At 35.1% G+C, this 21,543-nt stretch overlaps 1 protein-coding gene across 1 annotated transcript in view; it reads left to right on the plus strand.

Annotated features, from left to right (window-relative positions):
- Positions 1–21,543, plus strand: part of LOC120527786 — a 105,628-nt gene that overhangs the window by 70,142 nt on the left and 13,943 nt on the right. The window contains exons 17-21 of the mRNA XM_039751601.1: positions 5,724–5,833; positions 6,427–6,532; positions 6,615–6,737; positions 14,688–14,780; positions 20,399–20,514. Coding sequence (XP_039607535.1) covers positions 5,724–5,833; positions 6,427–6,532; positions 6,615–6,737; positions 14,688–14,780; positions 20,399–20,514 — 548 coding nt within the window. The remainder of the gene's footprint in view (positions 1–5,723; positions 5,834–6,426; positions 6,533–6,614; positions 6,738–14,687; positions 14,781–20,398; positions 20,515–21,543) is intronic.

A 21,543-nucleotide genomic window follows, 5' to 3' on the forward strand; every position in this document is an offset into this window, starting at 1 on the left:
ATAATAATGAAGTGAAAGTGGAGGTTAAAATCCTAATAAATAATCATTTTAAAAGTCAAGGTTAAAAACACAGGAAGTCATGCGTCCCTTTAATACCAACATCTCCTCTGCTCATCCCGTACAGGCCTCTCAGCAGAGGAGGCTCCCTGCCGACCGACACAACCAACCTGCCAAACATCTGGGTCCCTGTCCTTCCATGACTTCAACAAGGCTCCCACTCTAGAGCTGGGCTCGGGTACCCATGGAGCTCACATTGGGTCTCCCAGTTCAAGCCTCGCAGACCCACGCTGACTTCTCGGACTTGCACGGCAAGTTTCCGTTTTCAACACCGTATCGCTCTGGCTCTCTAGATTGCTCAGCCTGAGCAAATCACTTCTTCAGCCCCTGGGTGTCAGTCACACATTCCACTCAATAGGCTCTCCTTCCCAGCTGCCTATCTCCCAACCCACCCCTCTCTCTCCAGTCATCCTGCCTGCTTCTCTCTCTCTTTGCTTTAAAATCATCTTATCCCATTTCTAATTTTTTTTGACCTTCTCTTCCATTTTCTCATGCCGGCTATTCTTATCTATCTGTATGGGGTGCTTCGACTCCCTCGTGCATCACACAAAGCTGATGAGACAAATAGGACAGAGTGCCATTCCATTATTTATTAAAAATGGGCTTCCAAATGTCAAGCTGTGGATCTGCTATACCACAGTTAGCCTATTACGTATAGCAATTGCATCTCTCCAGCAAACCCTAATAACAAGAATGTTAGCTAGGCATTTAAAATCACAAGGGAACCCCAGTGATGCTTCCCTCCACAATATACTTTAGTCGTTTCTCTCCCAGAACCTCCTTACACCAACAATGCAAGTAAATGTAAGTTTATAGAATTGATTATGAAGCAAAAAAAAAAAACCTATAATTAATTGTTGTTCTCCTCAAAACCTAACTATGTAGTATAGCTTATTACAGTGTGACATTATTGGGCCAAAGGTGTAAAGTCAGTAGGGACATTCCTATTGATTGTCCACTGATCCAAATTGGCCAATTTTAACTACAAAAGACTTGATCAGTGATCAGTAAATTGACCAAGTACAAAAAACAATCTTTCAGGTACTGCTTTTACAAGCTTTTTGGTAAATTAGTTGCAATACTCCTTTGTGTAATTAGACAAACGGCAAGTAAAGCTCCTGGTATGAATTCAGGCCTTTCTATTTTGTCTTTTATTTATAACTGGACACCGTTTGTGTGCTTATGTTAAGTAAAGCCGTTTACATTTTTAATTGTAAAATGAAAAGATAAAGAAGAATTTGCAATTGCTGATTAGTACACAACAGACTTATTAGCTTAACAGCAGAATGTGTCTTTTACTTGTAAACTTAATAAGGTTGTTTGCCTTTTGTCTTCTTGATAAACATCTTATGAACATGTGATACATTTTTTTAAAGAGTTGTACTGTGTTCATTATTTGTGTGTGTAAGTACTGTATAGGGAATAAAACAAGTACTGCATTATTAAAATGGTACTCTATATTTAGAATTACACCTAAAGAATTACGAATGTCTATCTGGTACACTGAAGAAAACAAAACTAGTATAAATAAAGGAAATATATGTATAGTATATTTTAACATCAAAAAAGCTGTAGTGCAATCAATGATTGAAAATGATTAAAAACCTATAAGTGCATATAAGTGTGATTGATGTATGTTTACATTTAAGCATTGTTTAATTGCCAATAACAATTAATTGATTGTGTGTGTATATATATAATTTTTTTTGGTTAGAGAAATTGTGGAAACTACTTTTTTTAAATAAATTTGATTTCAGATAATTACGAAAAAAATGTAACAATATGACAGCTTGTAATTATGAGAAGCATTTCTTATGCCATTTGCATTATGGATAAATATTTTGTACGTATTTGTTAAAGTATGTATTTTAAGGAAAATTTATTTTAGCATTTTATGGTCACTGAACAATAAGCCTACAGAATTTCATTTTGTTAATAAAAAATCAACGTTTAACACTTGTGCTCTATAGATTAATTGTCAAAATACCACAGTTAACAATTTGATATAGGACCATCTTTTATGTGTCTGATTATGCTGGAGCTTAGTGTAAAATTTTTTTAAACAGATAAAGTAAAAAAACACTGAATCAGCTGATCCAGTAACATGAAATTAGTGATCGCTATTGGCCTTAAAAAAAAAAAAAAAAAGTTGAAACATCCCTAAAAGTCAGCGTTATGCGCTTCCAGGTTGAGCAGGTTTGAGGATACAAGAATGAAAGGACATAGTGTTCTCATTAGTGTTTGGTCTAATTTTTGGCAATGAATACTTTTGTAATTTGACCACAACTTTCATTTTACATTTTTGGTTTGTTCACATGAAATTATTCTGGTTTTACACAGGGCTTGTTTATTAGATTATTGTTTTCCCTGTATCAACCTTTGTCTGGAATTAGAAGATGTGTTGTAGTTTTATTAACAATCTTATTTAAATACTGTCACCTAGGAATGTCAAAACAACCTATACTTTTGGCACCAGTTTATAACAATGTTCCAAAAACGCAGCATTTTTACATTATTGGTACTATCGAATAACAGTTGGTGCTGCACTCATGTGTGCCTGCAAGTTGATGAATTATTCCAGAAGGCACGGTAATGTGTGAGAAAAACATGAATTGGAACTACATATAAATATGGCTCACAGCAGTGATGATACTGCGCTGCATCAACATATGATGAAAGAAAAGGGGCAGAAGTCTTGTCTAGAAATGTCTTCAAGATAGCAGAATTTCTGCAGGAATTGTGCTAAATATTATTTAAAAACTTCTGGATTTGTACACAGGTTAATCAATCACAAAATGATCAGTCATATAACATAGATGTAGCACAACAAAGGGTATTCAACAAGAGTTCTCAAACCAATGGATTAAGATTATTTTCACATTTGTAAATAAAGTTTGGACAAATGTTAAAAAAATGGTAAATTATATTGCCAGGATTTTGTGACATTTGAAAACTGAATCAATTTGACTCATCGCTTCTTCTTTAGTCGGTTTTTAATCAGCTAATGATGCAAATATAATTTTTACAATACCAAACGTTACAAACATGATACTGTAGAATGGTTCCCTGACAAACCAGATTTTAAAAACTTGATATTACAAAAACAGATTTAAGGAGGGACAGCACAGTGGCGCAGTGGTAGCGCCGCTGCCTCGCAGTTAGGAGACCCAGGTTCGCTTCCCAGGTCCTCCCTGCGTGGAGTTTGCATGTTCTCCCTGTGTCTGCATGGGTTTCCTCTCACAGTCCAAAGACATGCAGGTTAGGTGGATTGGCGATTCTAAATTGTCCCTAGTGTGTGTGTGTCCTGGGGTGGGTTGGCGCCCTGCCTGGGATTGGTTCCTGCCTTGCGCCCTGTATTGGCTCCAGCGGACCCCCATGACCCTGTGTTCAGATTCAACGGGTTGGAAGATGGATGGATTTAAGGAGTTTGTTTAAATGACTATCCCGAATGATCTTGTAATTCACTAATTCAGCAGTACTGATATAATTATGTTTGAATTTTAAAGTTTAGTAAACAGTATTTTTCAGTTACTGGAGAGAAAATACAGAGAATAAATATGGAGTGTGCACATAGATCAAGTAGTCTAATGTCATTCTTTATAAAATCTGTGCTGAAATCCAATCAAGATTATAAAATATCCCCCATTTGTTGTTACACTGAGGAGATCCCCATATCTATCAAACATTAAAATTCAAGCCCCTATTGTTTACTTAAAGATAGTTGGGTAACTTCTTGATGGATATACCAAGATTTTAAAGCTGCTGCTACACCTGTGACACCGCAGTGTAATGTTTGGCAGGCACAAAGCACCATCATTCAATTGACTATAGGGGATGGTGGGTCCCCCCGAAGCACTACAATAACGGCAGAGCTAGTCAACCCATTAGGTGACCTAGGCAGCCACCTAGTGTGCCGCCATGTGAGGGGTGCTGTTTAAATAAGTAGAGGGGTGAGCACCCCAAACACTGAGGGAGATCCAACCTCCCCCACTCCTCAATATATAAAAGTACTGACTGCGTGCTCTGGACACTGACAGGCGCAGTTTAGATAAGTTAAGGGATGCATGCTCAGGACATCAAAGGTGGAAGCAAAGCATAGGGCTCCATATGAGCGTCCATTCTGCACTGTTACTGGTTATGGGATAGATGCTGCTTGGCAGTTTTAGTATGCTGTGCCACAAGGAGGAGTGTTGGTTTGGAGAGCGAAACAATAACACCTTCATGGTGTTTAAAAAAATAAAACATTGGGCTTTACAAGTGGAAATTTTCACACCTGAGGAACTGAAAGTTGCATATGCAGTGTAAATAGGCATCTACAAAACTTATAGTCTATACTTTATATTCATCACGTTTGCAGTTTAGTATGTTTGTCACATCAATGCACATTCTAATTCCAGCCTATTTATTTGAATTATTAGCTGGTTTTGATTCGTTTCTGTTCTTCATCACAGGTGTTCCAAAGAGATCCCATTATATACAGTATATATGCAGATATTCTAAAATCCAAAATATTTTTGGTCCCAGGCATTTTGGATGAAGGATATTTAACCTGTAAGTGTAACAACACATGTAATTCATTCATTCAAATATAATTTATAAATTCAATACAAATTACACAAGTACATTTTTCATGTATAAGTCATATAGATTTAACTCCTTCGATCTTTCCTTATTGCTCATATCATACATCCCTGTAATGATACTTGAAGTTGCTTTTTTTTCTACATTTTATAGCACCATTATATTCAGCTTATATTATTATTCCCAACAACTGTAAAGATTATGGCATTATATTTCTTTGAGTCGTATGCCGCAGACCGAGGTATACAAGCTCTATTTCTTTAGCATGGCAAAGAGATTTTTAGATTTGCAAACAGACTGAAGGTGTACAAAGCTGAAAGCTATATTCATGCGTAACACCAACTCTTAGAAATAAACTTTTAGAAGATAATGGAAGGTGGAAATAAAAGGTTGTCTTTATTTAGTTGTATTGCAGTTAGACATTTTAAAATGACAAAACAAAGAATGTCATTCTCAAAGTAATTGGATAGTCTATATTTTTATTTGTAAATATATATGAAACGAAGTTAATTCATTTAATGTAAGCACTGTTGGGTTACAAATATATCTAATTTTATTATTTATAAAAGTAAATTAGTACAGTGGATTCAGGCTGTTACTTTAAAAATAGTTTAACATGAACACAGGGACTCTGCTTGAAACTTGTTAAGGGCAAGTTTTGCACAAGGGCAAAGTTTTTCTTTACACATAAAACTATAGTCACATGAAATAAGTTACCAAGTTGTGTGGTAGAGAGTAGGAGTTAGAAAACTTCAAAATGTGATTTGATGTTATTTTGGAGAAGTTAATTGGAATGGCACAGTATAGTCTGTTCTCGTCTAAACTTTACTAATGTTCGAATGTTTTTTTTTGAGAAAATATAGCAAATTAATGCCTGTATTTGGTTGCATCCTTTATTCTTATTGTAATATAGCTTACATGTCAGAAAAATCATGTTTTATTTGTTCAGATATGAAAATTCCATTGAGACATTTGTATTTCCATGTGCAATGTATTTATTTAAACTATTTGGACCCTTGGTTTTCTCTCTCATACTTTTAATATCTAGAATAACATAATGTAATATTTTTAATATTCAATTTCAGGCAAAGGTTGCTTTAATTCATCTTAAAGAAAAAGCAATGCATTATGAAGTCATATGTAAAAGGAAAGCAAGTCAAGCAGAAGAGACAATCCGCATCTGGAAAATTAAAGAGTAAGCATGAAGAATTTACAGTGTTTGGATGAGAGTTCACACATAATTCAGGGGTAGCAAGTGCTTGTTCTTTAAACGTAACTAATTATTTAAAGAAAGTTCTTCTTATAGGCTCGGGCATTGCATTACAGCCTAGGTTATAACCCATCTTTATTTAAACCTGATACCCAAGTTTATATGGTGGTTTTTGCTACATTTTATGAACGCTGGTTAACTTGTTTAACTAAAGTAATATCAACGTAATGTGCAGGCTCTTAACAGGACATAAGAAACACAAATACCCATTGAACATCATTCATTCATAACCATCAGATACACAGGACATGCAAGAGTAGATAGTTTGGAAGATTGAAGAAGTACACAAACAAGAAAAAGTGAAAAGTATTGCTGTTCACTGAGCAACTGACAAAAGCCGAAACTTTAATAAGCTCCTGAACACTTTATCATTCAAAAAAACTTTGTTTTAATGTTAAAGTATATTTTAGTGTATGGTTTTTATATGCTTTTAAAAGAACAACAGAAAAGTTTGCTGTAGTTATTTTTAAGCAATTGTAATTTAGGATTTGTACTTCCACGTGTTATTTTTTTTCCAGAATAAAGGATCTTAAGATAGATTATTTCTTGAAAGAACATGATAAAATACTGCAACATACCAAAAGTAGCCTTAATGAAAAAAGGAAACAATTCATCAATGGAAAGGTATTTGGAAATTGACTTTAAAATTTAGAAGTTTTCATGCTTTTTAAATTTGTTTTAATGAATGAAATTCTAAACCATTCAGGTTGCAAAATTACTGAAAGAATGGGGAAGAAATGCTTCAGAAAAGTGGAAAATGAGTAAATCAAAAGTGACAAATAGGGCTGTATTTAATCCTTATTTCAACGGAAGACATCCCAACTACAAGGTAATTATTTATTTATTTTCTTAAAGAACATAAACAAAATATTTTTTTCTTTATATCTATCAATTGCCATGGGTTTTATTTATCTTTGTGTTATTTCTCACTTCAGAGTTTGCTGAGAAGCATATTTTTCTGTATTAATTAGTAATTATTAAATGAATACCCCTAATTAATGATAATAAGGAGTATGAACCATGTAAGGGTTGTAAAAATAATTCACTCAACACACTTAAAAAGGTTTGGGGCAGCCACCAGTATATTATTCCTGGCTGCAAAAGTGTCTTTGTAAAATATAGAGATGTTCTCTATATCGAGTCCACAACAGAACTGATGAGGGTTTGAGAAGATGGCGGCTTTAAGGGATAGGCCAGGAAGTGATGTAAGGGGACCGGAAGTGATGTTCTTCATTAGTCAGCCGGAACTGGAAGTGATATTCTTCTAGATGCCGGAACCGGAAGTGATATTCTTCTGGGCACTGGAACCGGAAGTCACATCATCTATTTTAAATCAGACAGGTTTTCCCGCGGCTGGTCTGTAGAGATAACAAGAGAAGGTTTAGTGCAACCCGCCACCCCCTGGCCCGACATGAAATTACCTTGGTCCATACAACACCTTCCTAGTTGCAAGTGTGTGACAGGGTATAGCATTGATTGTTTTATTTCAGTGTCTAAAACTGTAACAAATGCACAGTATTTAAACAATTAAAGGGGTCTGTTAAAACTTAAAATGAAATAGTAGCCAATTTTCCCCAAAGAGTACATAGACTCCTGTTCCTCTTAATCACCACTTCAACTATTTTAACAGAAGGCTACATAGACTCTTTATGGGTTCTGCTTGGTAAGAATATTAACATATAGTTCAAGTCACTCTGGAAAATAAAAGCATGTGATGTATAAAATAATCTGAGGCATTGTCCATATTTCCAGCCTTTGAAAAGTATTGCTTTCTGGACTTAAGTGGTGAAATTCTGGATAAATTTGTAAAATTGATCAGTTTTTTTTTAACTGCGCTCCTGTTTGTATCTGCTTACTATAAAGCATATTCCTATTAAAATGTCACTTTCTTTTGGTGATCAAATTTTTTTTTTATTTTCCATCAATAAAAATAAACAGTAAAAAGTTTCAAATAACAAATGTAATAGCAATGTATTAATAACAAAAGTCCCAACCAGTACATACTTGTAATAAACCCCACCCCTTTTCCCAACATGAAATTTACACCTTAAAAAAACTAATTTAACAAAATCATAACCCCTGAACCTCCCAGGAGCTCTGGGGGTTTAACTATAGATATATAAGAACACGAGAGATACTTGACAACAAAGGTGCAAAAATAAAAAAGAAAATGGAAGCTATATGCAGACTTTTAATACATCAGAGGACAACTTCTACAGGTTGATAGATGTAGATGAAGCATTATTCATTCTGGCAGTGGAAATTTGTAAAAGGATTAAACTAAAAAATGAAATAAACAAGTGCCGAATGGTCACCATTTCTGAGGATTTCCATCTAGATGCAATAATGATTTTTAGCAGCTATGGTATCTAATAAGAACACTTTTTTGATAGTAACTAAAGGAAAGGGAAGAATTGTCAGCATGGAGAAAGACTGAAGGAAAAAAAAGGAATTTTATAGGAAAGCAAATGGGCAACTGCAGACCAAAAGGCAAAGACACCTGGCTGCTCTAGAATACATGAAGGAAAGCACCAGAGAGATCTAGAGGGCAAGAATGACATGACATAAATCCAATACTAAGTCCATTTTGTGCCACTTCCTAGGAGTGAGGAGAATAATTTGTTGTGAAAACTGATAGTTTGGTTTTTTGGAGGACAAACATACATTCTTAAACACAGTTTTCCAGCAAATTTCCTTTTTGTAATGGAATAAGTCTTTAGTCCACACATAAGTTACAGTCCAGAATCAGTAAAAAAATAGTCCCTAATGTCACAATACTCAGATGGAACCAAGGAGGAAATGAGTAAGGTTGTCCTCCATTTAGAATACAGTAGTTGAATTATTAAATATAGGTGTTTGCCAGTGCCACCTATGTATTAAACTAAGCATTTTCTAGACCAAGCACCAGCACTGTCATCAAAAGCCCAAAATGGAATCTGCAAAACCATATTGGAAGATTACAAAATAAAATACATATTACGTAGATTGTAAGGGCTAGTTATAGAGGACTCTAGTGGTGGGCAAAAGGGAGAACACTTAAGACATGTAGCCAAGCTAACAAGGGACGAACTACAAAAGCCAGATAATATAATTCGAAGTGTGGCAAAGACAGGCCAGCAGTGTCTTTGGCGCAAGTTCGAGTTGCATATTTCAACCACTGTTTCCTACCATTCCAAATAAATTTAGAAAGAGAAGACTTAATATTGTGCCAGTAATGTAAGGGAAGTGAGAGTGGAATCATGGCACTAATAAAATTCTGACTGGGAACAGTATTCATTTTGATTGCAGCAATCCAAGCAGGAAGGGACAGAAAAAGTGAGGACCAAGAGGAGATAGATTTTTCAATTTAATTCAAAATATGGAGATAGTCAGAAGTAACCATTTTGTTCAGTGATGGGTATATATGTATCCCTAAATACAGTATCTGAACTAATTAGATATGGAAATGTTAGCAGGAATACTTTAAATAGGTGTGACTGTGCAGGTTGGCTTCTGGTTACCGGCTCCTTCTGGGAGCCTCTTGATCCTGCCATCATAAATAACATTATCGAGATGAGCCAGGCAGATGCCATGTAGGTGTAAAAGTGACAAAGTGCTTTTATTACAATTCAAAAACAAACTGTCAGTGTTCAAAGAGCAGTGTAGTTAAATCTTCTATATATAATCCAAAATCCCAGGTGTTCAATTAGGTTAAAATCCAATAAATAAATCATTTTTTGTCTCCCTTCCATGTTGTGCAGGCTCCTTTTGATCTGTCCTCTCCAATTAGGTGCAAGTGTGACAAGCTGCTTCACCCAAGGTACAATTGAGGCACCTGACCAATCTAGCCGCCTCTGCATGTGTATGAGGCACAATCGGCCAAGCACCCAATTAACTATTGAGTGAAACGTGTTTGGACATACCCACACTCAACTCTGAGCCTGCACGCTACCTGGGACCTGATTGTTTATTTCAAAAGTGCCCAGTGTTCAAGAGCACCCATCCCAATAGGATATTTAGAACTGAGTTGGCACAATGCAGATTTTCCCAAAATTATTAAACAAATTTAAGACATCAGTAATATCCATTGGAGCACTATTCAAGAGTAAAACCGTATCATCTGCATATAAAGAGATGGCATGAGGGGAGCCTCTGATGCAAATATTAAAGATTTCACCACAACTATGGACAGCGATAGGCAGGGTTCAGGGGATAATGCAAATAAAAGTGGAGAGATAAACAACCCTGATGAGATCCCCTTGCTATAGGGAGAGATTAAATAATTTATATATACTACAGGTGAAGGAAAGGAATAGAGTGTTTTAATCATATTAATAAAGCCATTTCCAAAACCCATGTGATACAGGACTGACCATAGATATTTCCAATTTAGCTCGGTAAAAGCTTTCTCAGCATCTAAAGACAAAGGAGCAGCAGGAGGTTTTAAATTAGGAGCAGATTCAATGATGGAGCAATCAGTGTAAATTATATGAAGACATGTGAGGCTTAATGAAGCCAATTTGAACTTATGAATAACTTTTTTCAAGGAGAATATCTAAAATTTAAGCTAATAATTTGATATCTGTATTGATAAGACAGAGGGGTCTATAATTCTGACATAACTTAGGGCCCCTGTTCTATTTATGCAGTAAAGTAATTGCTGCCATGTTCAAGCTAGGTTGGAGCTTTTAAATGGAGCATTTAAGGTAAAGGTTCAGATAACTGATCCCAAAAAAGCTAAAAGCATATCTGGTGGAAACCCATCAATACCAGGTGCTTTGACTTTATCTATGTCAGATAGTGCTAGATGTAACTTATTAAGAGAAAATGGGGCATCCAGTAAGGAGGCATCTTATTCTGATATGCTAGGGATATCAAGGTTAGATAAGAAATGCTTAATTTCTCTATTGGTTGAGATATTATCAGAGGAAAATAATTTAGAGTCATAGGACAGTAATTCTGAGTTAATTTCTTTAGGACAAGGTATAATATTTCCTCTACTTGTCTTAATGGAAGGAATTGTTGCAAATGACTCAGATTTGCATAAACATAAGGCCAGATAATGTTCAGAATGTGTTGAATAAATATTTGTTCTAGTTCTGTGAAACTGAGTTTCAGCTCGATTCTTCAGTAAAGAGTTTAATTCACTTTTAAATATTGAAATTTTTAATTCAAATTTAGAGTAGTGCACTAGAGGGTGTGATTGTTCCAAAATTGCTAGTTCACTTTCAAATACAAAAATATTTTTAAATTTGGTTTGGTTAACCTGAGAAGCAAACAAAATTGTGTTATTTCTAATAAATCCCTTAATTGCCTCCCATACAATTGAGAGAAATGAGCCATGATTTCTGTTTATTAAAATGAAATCATCTAGATTTGTTTTAAACTGGGTACAAAACTTGTAATTTTTCAACAATGTTGTATTGAATCTAAGCACTTTAGTGGATGAAGGAATATGCCTTAAATTGGGAATGAGTGAACAATCAAGGGCAGGATTTATGACAGCATTAGCATTCACTCTCAAAAACAAAGTGTAATCTGGGAATTGTAGCAAATCTACAGTAGGTTTTGCAAAAAATGTCGTGTTGAACAGCGTAGAAGCGTAATATCAGATAAAAGCAACAAAGCTTCCACAAAGCTCAGAGAGAACATATGTGAAATGACCTTTATCATCACCCCTAGAAGCAATAACATTAATTGGTAAATTGCGACATAGTATAATTGCCACACCACATGATTTCAATGCAGCACAGTAATTTGCTGCCACGTAATACCATCTACTAGAAAGCTTTGACTCATCAGGCAGTTTAGAATGAGTTTCCTGTAAAATAACAATATCAGTATTCAAGTGATATAGCATATCAAGACAATATGACTTACAGGACAGATAGTTGAGACCATTGTGCACATTTCCAGGAAGTAATAGTAAGATTAGCCATAGTCATTACAGAGAGACCATGAAGTATGCAAGAAATGTAAAGCTAAATGGCAGCTGCAACGGACAAAGCATCTTATATATAATATCAACTCAACCTTTCTCAAAACGAAAAACAACGCCCCCTCCCACCAAACTCAGCCCTTTTTCCCACCCCACCAAAACCCTTCCTCCCCAGCCATTAGTGAAGTAAAATTTAAAGGGAATTGAAATAGAATAATGTCAGACAGTGAAGTCTTCACAAACCAGAAGTGGAGAGTTTCTGCCTTATATTCAGACTTGTGTTCAGTATCGAGACAGGCAACCACAATCCCTGCAAAACAGCCTCAAATTCAATCATGAACATGCATTTAAAAATAATAATAAAGACATAGCTATGTTCAGTACCAACAGTTGTTAAAATTAAAAAACTAACGTACATTCTTCTCAGAATTAAAGATAACACATTCTGAACAGTAACCTTTCAAGGTTCCTCAGTAATTTTACTGACACAGCGTGAAGCAGGGAGCTCACATAAATTAGAAAAGTGGTTGATTACACCGAGAGCCTCATTCACATCCTCATAGACCTGGAAGCAGAATCCGGAGCTCTACTTTAGTGACAATGGATACAGAATACAATATTGGAGGCTAGACTCTTTGGCTTTCAACACAGCAGGTTGTAATGCTTTCTGCTTAGCCACTATAACCATGCTTAAATCTGGGGAGAAGCAATCTGTTGTACTTCAAAAGTGAAGGTCTTCTAAAAGCCTTCGGTGTTCAGTGAACCGAAGAAGGCAGAAAATGAGGGTACATGGGCGTAATGTTGATTGGGGATCTGAGTACACACGGTGTACCTACATAATTTCTATCCCTTCTTCTTGGAAGGTTGGGAACCACACTGGTATCTTGGAGGTAATAAAGCCATCAGGGTCACAGCCTTCCGCTCGCTCCAGTAAAACATATATTGCAACTTCAGTTAAGGTCAGCGATCTTGTCAGTCAGTATGGCCTGCTGTTTTTTCATAGCAGCAAATTGTTTGGCTTGCTGCTGTTGCACCTCTTGTAAGGCTGTAACATCGTGAAGAAGGCCTTTTTTCAGATTTAAATGTTTTATGCTCCTGTCTTATCTGTGTGGTAAATTCCCTAAAAGATAAAGTTAAAGTGAAAGACTGATTAATAATCAGTGAATAAAGCCATTCCGGTAACTGGTCTTGACAATCTGCCATCTTGGAAGTCTCCCTCGCCTTAATATAATCTGTACCGTTCTTGGAGAATCTTTGCTAATGGTACTGCTGTTCATATGGTAGATTGAGCATGGCATTTAAGGATAAAATAGCTGTTGATAGTGGAGTGCAAGGACGAGGCAGCCATATCTCCCAGAGGTTATGAGAATTCCGCTATTTCACTTTAGTTTTTGTCATAAATTTCAATTCACTAAGCATGAGATGTATCTGCTAATTGATTCTTCCTTTATTGTTTTTGAAAGAACATGCTACTTCGCTTAATGTATTGTAAACCTTGAAAAAATTTGGCAAGCTTTTACAGATTCATGCACACTTGTTCAATATATTTTGTACTTTGATTAAAATATTTGCCGGTGTTTCCTTTTCCTTCAGTTGAAAACCAGTTCCTTGAACAGGTAATCTGTAAAATCATAGTTTAAAAAAAAAAACCTTCAGCACCCACATTGAGCAACTTTTGTTAACAGTACGGCTTTAACTTTGTATTTGAACGGTTGTCTGAAAATGCTGTGCTATGTTGTGGACGATAATGTGACATCAACAGAAGGGTGAGGTTATAGTAAAATTGTATCATTTTAGGCCAGCAGTTTATAGGGCTTCAACAACTGGTTGATATAATTGATAAAAACTCATAATGAAAATAGTTGCTCACAAATGTTGTTATCAATTAGTTGACATGTTATATATTATGTACATGGCTTTACTGGACAAGAGTCACGGTAATCACATTTTGAATTATGGTGGAGACAGAGGAAAGACTCAATAAATACAAAAGTGTAGAGTCATTTCAACTAGTAGCAAATCTGTGTGTTGCAAGATCTGTAAAATTAGTGCTTTCATTATGGGAGCACAACTGTGTTATGGGAGCAACTTAAAACACATGAGAATAATGGTGATCCCTTTCTCACTCACACTGGGATATAACACAGCTGCACTCTGGATGTTTTTTCCTCCATTTCTTGTGGCAGCTCAGAATCTTTATCTGAATCTGAGGCATTAACAACATGCAAAACTTCTTTTGTAGGGTATTTCTTTTGAAATTAGAAATTGCTAGTATTTTGTACCATACTATAAAAAAAATAAAAGCAGGCTTTGAAATAAAAAATGAAAGAAGGAAACCTTTGTCAAATAAGGAAGAAGTCTGAAATGATTAATAGTCTGGAAAGTGTTGCAAGCTAGATGTTGCATTTAACAACAGCACTTATTGTTATGCACTTTTTTGGTAAATTTAATTTTAGAGCACACCTGTAATATTTTTAAGAAGGAGATTATTCTGCAAGGATTAAATCTGTTTTCTTTCTGAATGAAATTCTAACACTTTCATACAAATGTTACGTTAAAAAAATAATCACCTGAAATTTATTTGTCAACTATTCAATTACCAAAATAAATGTTTCAGCTATAGTGCCGTGTATTGTGACACTAGAACAGTAGGAACGTAACCATGACCCAGAGATGACAAATGTGATTATTTTTTCCTTTTTTAGTTCAGGAAAAAATGGCACTGGTACTTAAAGGTTTCAGTGATGGTATAAGAAACAACTTATAGTAGAAGAAACAACTAACACTGCATTTTGGTGCATAGTTCTGTTCAAATACAAAATCACGCACTAGTTACTTTTTGTTTATTTTTTTCTTTAAAAGGTAAAACTGTACAATATTGCCTACGGCAAACCTGATGAGCTTGAAATGAAAGATTTTTTGAATGAGACGAGAGATGTAATGGTCACATATAAGGTAAGTAAGTTTTACTATAATTCCTTTACCAGTTAACGGCGCACTGCACAATAACATGCAGTGGATACACTTGACTTGTGCATTCATAGTTTTCAGACTCTTCCTCTGTATGTTTAGCATTTTGTCTGCTCAGAGGTTGATGCAGTTGCTGCTTCCTGAGCAGCTCTTCTTTTCTCCACCCTAGCGGCCCGCTGCTTTTCTTCTTCCGTTGGCATCTTTTTGTGCTAAAACTGATTAAATCAGTGTTTGTGTTGCAATTACTAAGTATGTTTTCTTTCATTTTTCACTTAAGCTGACACTTAAATCATTCTTGAGGCAGATTGAACACTTAAGATATGAAGAGATAGGGGAAGTGACAGCGAAGGTGGTAGGGAATGAGAATGGCACACGTACGCATGCGCTGCACAGCTATGCCACTGGCCCCGTCAAGATTTGAATTTGCAATAAAATAAAAAGAGGAATAATCTTGGAGGTCAATCATCACCGCAAAAGCGGATAGTAGACGTCACGTAGTGTATGTGTACCAAATTTCAGGTCAATACTTCAAACAGGTGAATAAAACTCCTGGACAGACAAACGAACAGCCATGGTAGCATATTATATATAAAGATCCTACATTTTACATAAAATGTTAACTGATCACTAAGAACTTATATCATCATTATTTCTAGTTGGTTGGCAGGTCTCAGATGCCTTCTTCATTATTTGTTCAGTCTATTCACTTAACGGCAGTCTTTGGTTCCTGTCTTTTTATATTACTTTTTTTTTGTTTTCCTAATAGAGTTTTAATGTGTAACCTGTCCTTTATTATTTTACTAACTAGATTTTCAGTATTTATTCAACATATAGTATTGAGACTTACATCTCTCTATATTTCTCAATTTCTCTTACATTTATTGTTATGTTTTTGATCTTTAAAATGGAAGTTTCGTGATTGCAGTGTCTTACAGGTCTTTGAGTGTGTGTTCTGTGTTCAACCCATATCACTGAATTAAATTTGCACTTTCTCCACGTCTATACAGGTTTTCCCCAGAATTACTTTCACATCCCAAAAAAGTATATGTTTATTTCATTAACTTTAAATTTTACTAGCTTATATATCTGTGTATAATACTGTGGGTGTCCAGGTCAAAAAGATTCTGTCTAATGTTATGTCTTTAATTTATTTTTGATCGTTTGCTGATTTTTCCTCTCCTGCCTTTGCACAGCTGTCATTCACAAACAGGACCACTTCATTATACTACTAGTTAATGCAAAACCTGCTACAAACATGAACTGTACAGCAAAGCCTAATGAGCTGTTGCTCACAGAAGCACTAGTGCTTCTGGTAATATTGTGAAGGGCAGCAAAACATTTTAAATAATTTGCTTTTATGGCCTTGGTCAGTAAATGTCACTGTCTTGTTTGGGCATCTGGGGAAGATTTACAATGGACCAAGAGAATTAGTGAAAAATTGAGAATTTTATTAATGAACAAATGAAAAATATTATTTATGCCTCCTTCACCTCTTTTATGTACAGATGCCTGAATGAGATAAGCCTTAATCCAACACTCTTCAGCATTACCATAATTATTTTAATAAGCTGAACACTGAAAAGCTACTGTTAGTATATGCACATGCCCTGCCATACACAGGGTTTTGACATACAGTACTGGTGGGATGGAGTTCCTTAATTCAAAGCCAATTGTTGCTTTTGAAACAATTATTTTTGAAGGAACATTTTTGTGCTTCTTTTTAATTGCTTGTTAAGATTACAAACATTTAACTGCATCATTTAGAATTAAACAACTTGACAAACTAGTTTGAATTCCTTAAATAGCCAGCAGTTAAACATCTAATACAATGATTCACAAGTTCAGTTCAGAGGACTTACTGTGGCTGCAGGTTTTCATTTAAACCAATTTCTGCTTTTAACTGTACTCTTCCCATAATAAAACTAGCTGTTCTTTCTCAATTTATGTGTTTTGTTTTCAGTTCAAAAATTATGAAACTAGGTTTGCTTAATTCTTTTTGGAATGTAGCAAGTAATTATGTTGTGGACCACTGGGGCACATACAGCCACCCTAGCCCGACATAGACTGGCAGAGACACAAGTGCAGCACACAACACACTTTTATTCAAGACTGGGGAAGTGGTTTTCTTCATACCCTAGAGCACAGAACAGACCACCTAAGTGCGCAGTTCACAGTCCTTTTCTGTCTCTCTTCTTTTTCTTGCGTTCTTCCACCTCTATTCCTCCCTCAAGCTTCATCCTCTTCCTCCTGACTCTGGCTCTCGGAGTAGTGGCTGCTAGCTACTTTTATAAGGCACCCAGGGGTGCTTCAGGTGCCCGTTCACCTACTTCCAGCAACACTTCCGGGTGTGGCGGAAGTGCTACAAACAAGGGCCCAGCATTTCTCCAGGTGCCCCCTGACAGTGGCCACGGGTCCCAGCAGGGTTGAGCTTCCATGTTCCAAACCCATTGCACTACTGCACACTACCAGGGGTTGTTGCCATCTAGCGCACTGGGGAAGGTAATGGTCTGGATATACTCTCTCCCCCAGACCTTCCATTATAGGGGTGCCCTGGCTGTCTGCCACTATATATATATATATATATATATATATATATATATATATATATATATATATATATATATATATATATATAATTACTTGTAGACTTAAGATTTTCATCATCATGATTTTTCAGGTGTTCCGATTATATAAAGTAATGAGCACAATAGCTATAAATAGCTGCAGAATTTCAGTGTCATTTACCCAGGTGTCTCCTCTGCTTGTTATTAATTTTGTTATTAAACTACAATTAAAGGAGTAAAGTCCACAGGGCAAAAAGATGAATTAATAGAATGACAAATACAGGGTGGGCCATTTATATGGATACACCTTAATAAAATGGGAATGGTTAAAACCAAGCACACCATTGTTTTTCTTGTGAAATTCCCAATAAGTTTGATGTGTCAAATGACCCTCTTCCTATTGAAAAAACAAAAGTTGGATCCAAAATGGCCGACTTCAAAATGGCCACCATGGTCACCACCCATCTTGAACAGTTTCCCCCCTCACATATACTAATGTGCCACAAACAGGAAGTTAATATCACCAACCATTCCCATTTTATTAAGGTTTATCCATATAAATGGCCCACCCTGTAGAGTTACGTATTTAAAAGTAGGGCCTTTAGGACTGAATTAAAAAGAAAGGTAATCTACCTTGGTCCCATTTACAGTGGTTTGCTTATTGTGATTTGTCATGCTTAATAAAATATTTTAAAAGAAATGGAAAAGTCAAGGACTGACATTTTTTCCAATCTGTTCGACTTCATGATTAATTTGGAGATTCTCTCAGGAAAAATCAGTCTGTAATATAAGAAAAATTGGATGCGGCAGAATGAAAGCACTAATAAGCTATAGAATTAAATCACAAGTTCCATTATCTGCAAGAATAGTCTTCTAATTAAGTAACCAGTTTGTCACAAAAACCTTCAGCCATTAGGAACAAACTTGAAGTCCTTTGCTCCTTCCTGGTCCAATTTTGTTTGTTTATTGTGATTACCCCCTCTCTTTCTCTCATTCAGCACTTATTCACATTCATTGCCTCTCCAGTCCAAATCTTATTGGCCACTACACAGGCCTCTCTTTTGAATTCACTTTGACATAAGCCTGGAGAGCCCACTTATGGTCATTGCAATCATTTAATTCCATGCAGCCGGTAATGTGCACTGTGTCACTCCTGTCAGTCATCTTGTGGTTATAGTATCTTCAATGTTGAGGGGTTATTATGAACCATGGGTGAAGTCTGGGACTTTGTAATGCAAATCTGACATAATTCTGTATTTTCACTTACATAAATTTTGTAATTTAACATAGTAATTGTAATTACGCTATTAAGTGACAGATGACCATAGGTGGATATCTGTATACTTGACATTAGCCAATCCTACCACCGACTTATATGAAGCTTGAATTCATTTGATTTTGGTCAATACTCTTGCCATTTGTTATGTTTTGACATTTTTTTTAATAAAAATGTATACACTGTTTAATTTATTATTTTTCTGCTAAAAATCAGACTAAATTGTTGCCTTCACTACTCTGATAAAGTAAAACATGATTTTGTACATTTTTCAAAAATGCCCCTAAGTTTTTATAAAACGTAATATTAAGTGGGGGCAAGAATTGCACTTCCCCAAAAAATCCCTGTCCTGATCCAAGATTCCTTCCAGTCTTTTGCTTCATGGATAGGCATTGCCTCTACCTCTGCCTGCCCTCACCCTTGAGGTTGGAAAAGTAGATTCAGAAAATGGATGCTCCACAATACTAACTCTGTGATCTTATTTTAGGATCTCTTTTATATGCCAAGTTAAAAAATCTGTTCCATTATTTAATTTTATTGAACACAACTTTTGCCGTTTCACTTCTTATAATAATCATATTAAATTAAATAAATCGCCTGTTAATAAGTTTAAGTAAGTAAGTAATCTGCTTTGCCTGGTCACACTTGTGTCTACTATAATATTTACTTATCTCTTCTTTCTCATTTGATATTGTTTTTATGCATTCATAATTTATATTTTCATGGTGTTAGCCTTGCTTGTAGCAGTTACTATATATTGCTTGCTTGTTACATTCATACTAATTGTAGTCTACAACAATTGTACAATCATTCTTATCTTTCATAGTAGTAGCTTCTCCCATGTTCTAATTCTTCTATTTTATACTTTGATGACTTCTTGTTTGCATAATTTAGTGAAGAGCCTTTGGTTTGTCTATGTATCCATTTTGCATTTTTTTGTATCTCTCTTTTTGGAAATGTTTCCTAAATACCATTTTGGTTTCATTCTAATGTTTCTAATGTTCAGCATTATCATTGATAAACGTTTGATTAAAGTTAGTATTTTATAGTCTACACATTCCTGTACATTTCCTGTCTTTTTATATTTTGCAGTTTTGGATATGGTGAATTCTTTTGGTCACATTCCTTTCATCTGCATTTGTGAATAGTATTATTAGTTTATTTCAGTCCTTATGTCTTAGTACTTTTATGAGTTCAGTACAAGTTTGTGTGTGAATTTAGCTGTTCTTTGTTTCTAGTCCATCTTGAACTAATCTACTCCTGTTTTCAATTCCTATTCTAGTTTACATTGTCATTTTGAGTGCTTTCGTCTCCTTCTAGTTTAAACAACCTTTGCAGTCTTATTTAAGAACACTTTTAAAAGTTACATGACAGTAAAATATTTGCAAAATGTGCTGTGCGCACTGAAAACTTGCTATGCATTTTTTCAAAAAGTTTCACATGTTCTTAAGTGTCCTGAGGTTGCTCTGAGAATGTGACACTGGTGCTCAAAATGTCCTTCACAAATTCATACATACTCAGAATTAAACACACACTTGCAAAATATGTTGTTCTTGCACATGGACTTTTGGCAGTGATCGAATTCCACATGATCACTCCCAGTGATTATAGCCAGTCATACATTTCAAAGTTTATTTATTAGTTGGCAGACATTTTAAGCAACACTATAACAAATAATAATGACTTGGAAAAGTAGGTAATTGGAATATTATACAAAAACTATTCAGTTTGAATTTTACTTCATTAATTTTTGTTATTTCTAGGAAAACGCGCTAAAGTTGCTTGAAGAAGTGCTAGATTTTAAGGAAAATGGATGGACAGAGATGAAAGAATTTGTTATGCAAGCAATAAATCATGAATTGGATGAAGCTATTGTCTGGTAAGTAGTTAAAATTGTAGTGTTTTTTTTAATATTACCTCTTTCAAAAGTAATTTTTAGTTGTTTGACTGTAGATTTTCAAATATGGCAGGCTTTACTGCAAGGGTATGAAACTGAAATTTATTTAAAACCAAAAATAACATTCATATATCCGACATGGGCTAGCATAGATCAACAACCAACTCTCCCACCAAATTTTCTTTATACACAATACACATAGGTACCTCTCTCTTCATCACAATGATATACAGTACTCTGCCTTGAACTTGTCTTCTGTCTTTAACTCCTTTTATTTTATTTTTATCTTGGACATGGCAGCGAGTTAGGAAAGCTACCATAGAACCAAAATCAGCATTGAGTGGAAAAAATTTTACCAGTTCCAGGGATCAGCTGTAGCAGTTTTGCTCCTATAAGTAAAGCTGTAAATGCCCCCTGCCCATACACAAACACCTTTGTTTAATACATGATTCCAAAGAAAACTAGCAGTTTATTACACTGAATATAAATTTGACATAACATTTTACTGAGTATTTTTTTTTCCAAAATGTATAAATGCAATGTGGCAATATAACAATATGACATAATGTTATTACAGCTTTTAAAAGTAAGTAATAATGTTTAATTAAAAGGGATATACATGACAGCTATGTTCTGTATAATTTTCAATAATTTCACAAATTTTTTACATTAATACTACAATAGAAAAATAATAATATAAAAGAGACATAATTATGTTAAATGCACATTTCAAGAAATGCTAAGCTTGTATAGTGTAGGATTATTTTGATTCCTTATATTTTGAGGATTTACGATAAGCACATAAGTGATCACAAAACCACTCCTAATGGCAATCCACTATGCTTATCAAATAAAGGAAGAAACGGAAAGAAATATCTTTGTACTGTATGAGTATGTATACAAAATCTGCATCAGGAAAGAGAGGAAATAGGGGTGGAAGAGAAGATGAAGAACACACTTGCTAAAAAGGTTTCCCAGTTTTACAAACAAACATGCCCTCATGAAAATTCG

Source organism: Polypterus senegalus, chromosome 4 (assembly GCF_016835505.1).
Source record: "Polypterus senegalus isolate Bchr_013 chromosome 4, ASM1683550v1, whole genome shotgun sequence".
NCBI lineage: Eukaryota > Metazoa > Chordata > Cladistia > Polypteriformes > Polypteridae > Polypterus > Polypterus senegalus.